Source organism: Salvia miltiorrhiza, unplaced genomic scaffold, assembly GCF_028751815.1.
Source record: "Salvia miltiorrhiza cultivar Shanhuang (shh) unplaced genomic scaffold, IMPLAD_Smil_shh original_scaffold_273_2, whole genome shotgun sequence".
NCBI classification, from domain to species: Eukaryota; Viridiplantae; Streptophyta; class Magnoliopsida; order Lamiales; family Lamiaceae; genus Salvia; species Salvia miltiorrhiza.
In genome coordinates, this window is record NW_026651515.1 from 435786 (window position 1) to 438212 (window position 2427).

Consider the following 2427-nt stretch of genomic DNA (forward strand, 5'->3'; position numbering starts at 1 on the left):
TACGTGTATATATATATGGTGGGAGTAGTGGTAAACAGACAATTTTAGTGTCAAAACTTTGACATTAGCAGCTCGCTCCAATGCCATCATTATACAGTTGTTTGGCGCGCGCTTCCTCCTAATAACAACAAATATCTTAACTTGCAACAGTAGATATAAAAACGCGTTGCAGTTGCATCACAACATAATTAGCAGCTTCTTCACGAAAGTACATATGTATAATTAATTATTGCGATTATAATTATTGTTAAGAGTGGTGATGTGGTGAAGAACTCATTGTCAAAAAGTCATAAATTGGGGAGCAAGTAATTAAGCCCCAAATGCCCACTTGTACATAGCTTAATGTGTTTGAGTGTATGGGCGCATCATTTGGCGACATAAATCGCTTTCTTTTTCCTAGCTCATACTATTATTAAAATAATCAACAAATGTAACCCATAGCTAAATACAGCTTGCTTGCTCCCAGTTCTCTCCCTCTCATTATAAATAGGGGTAACATACCATGGGATCTAATTATTCACACATAGCAAGATTCAAAAAGCGATCTCAACTCCTTCCTGCCTCCGCGCACATACCAAACACACAAAATCATGGGAATCATAGACCATATTTCAGATTTATTTACAGTTTCAAGCACAAGAAAGAGCAAAAGAAAACCAATGCAGGTTCTTCCTTCCGACTTCATTTATTAAAACCTAGCTCCGATCCTTTTGAGATAGCCTCTCTATTTAGCCACAACCATTATTTATATGCGTACTTATGTGGATCTCAGAAAATTGCATGCACATGTTATATATATTGATGCTTTGTGATTGATATGCAGACAGTCGATGTGAGGGTGAAAATGGACTGCGAAGGATGCGAACGAAGAGTTAGACATGCTGTTACCTCCATGAAAGGTTAGTGATTCTAATTAATTCAAATATAGTAAGAAATATTCAACGACAGAGTCTATACAACAGGAAAAAAAAAAACTATTTTAACGTGCTCCTCTGATAAAGGGGATTGGACTAGTTATATGATATGATATGAAACTACTGAACCTATAGAAGACATTTATCTACTTTAATATGTTATTTCACCTATGTAAATTACTCCAATTGAGTGCCGATGACCATGATCAATATATAATTTGATCTCCTGTGTATAATGGTAGTAGGCACAAAGTCCTTGTCAACCTAGACATGTACCACTTGATTGCCAAATAAATCGCCATTTTTGGCTACCTTGAAAACGTGCATGTCAATAATGACTTGCAGCAATTTGTACATAAATTCAGAGTTGAATTTCTGAAGAAATTAAATATTAGGAAGTAGGTGATTGAAATTGAATTGATATGTAAATAAATATGCAGGTGTAAGAGATGTGGAAGTAAACCGGAAGGAGAGCCATGTAGCAGTAACGGGATACGTGGATGAAAAAAAAGTGATAAAAAGAATAAAGAGAAGTGGGAAGAAAGCGGAGGCATGGCCCTATGTTGAACATTATTTGACATATCATCCCTACGCACCAGGTGCTTACGATAAGAAAGCTCCTTCTGGTTTTGTGAGAGATGTGGATCAAGCCTATCCCTCTCCTAATCAACTCAAATACACCACTTTTTTCAGTGATGATAATGTTAATGCATGTTCAATTATGTGATCTCCGTTTTGCGCAACTGCTTTTTCTAGCACTTTGGATTGGTTTGTTGCAAGCTTTGTTATATATATGTCTTTATCAAGTTTTGTACATTGGCAGGGGTGCATGGACGTACAAATGAAATATCTTTCGTGAGTTATGTTTTCTCAATTTTTTTTCAATAATATGTTTTTTACCGAATTTAATTGATTTTGATCGAAACTTGCATGACAATTTGCACAAGATTTGGATATATTTAAAAGAAAAGTGATCTATAAAAGTAAATTGACTTGTTTGGTAAGGACATATGGGTCCGCCAATGTGTATATAGGAGTGGATATTGTTGATTTCATAATACACTTGGAGCGACTCTAATCTGACAATATACTATTTCCTCCGTCCCACGAAGATTGGGCAATTTCTTTTCGACATAAATTTGTATTTTATGTGTTAAGTGTGATAGGTAAAAAAATAAAAAGATTAATAAAGGAAAAAAACTTTTGCCATATGAACAGGGGCGGGGCTAGGGGGGCTGAAGTCCCCTCCCAAATTTTGAGTTTTTTTTTTTTTTTACATGTATCTATTTCTAATTATAAAATAGTCTTGTTTTACAAAAATTGATTTGCTTGTTATATTCACTCATATAAATTTAATTTAAGGTTAATTTTGTTATTTAAAATTATATAATGTACAAAAATGTTGTTCATATATTATTATTGTACTTGTTTTTTAATAAAATATTCTTAAAATGTACGGAATGCCTCAAAAAAAATTGTAATGTATTGAAATTAGTTTACAATGTATTGAAAT

The 2427-nt window shown here is 33.7% G+C and overlaps 1 protein-coding gene across 1 annotated transcript; it reads left to right on the top strand.

The window, feature by feature from the left end:
* The first annotated feature begins 448 nt into the window (after positions 1–448).
* Positions 449–1788, top strand: LOC131003844 (heavy metal-associated isoprenylated plant protein 21-like). Its single transcript, XM_057930394.1, has 3 exons — positions 449–665; positions 824–899; positions 1355–1788. Exons 1-3 carry the CDS (start codon positions 591–593, stop codon positions 1639–1641), a joined length of 438 nt encoding a protein of 145 aa, XP_057786377.1. The 5' UTR covers positions 449–590; the 3' UTR covers positions 1642–1788.
* Positions 1789–2427: the final 639 nt, after the last annotated feature.

Bases quoted from the DNA above. Each gene is read 5' to 3' on its own strand.
- LOC131003844 (XM_057930394.1), top strand. From the start codon at position 591: ATGGGAATCATAGACCATATTTCAGATTTATTTACAGTTTCAAGCACA. The intron at 666-823 runs GTTCTTCCTTCC...ATTGATATGCAG, and splicing joins GCAAAAGAAAACCAATGCAG to ACAGTCGATGTGAGGGTGAA. The intron at 900-1,354 runs GTTAGTGATTCT...ATAAATATGCAG, and splicing joins TGCTGTTACCTCCATGAAAG to GTGTAAGAGATGTGGAAGTA.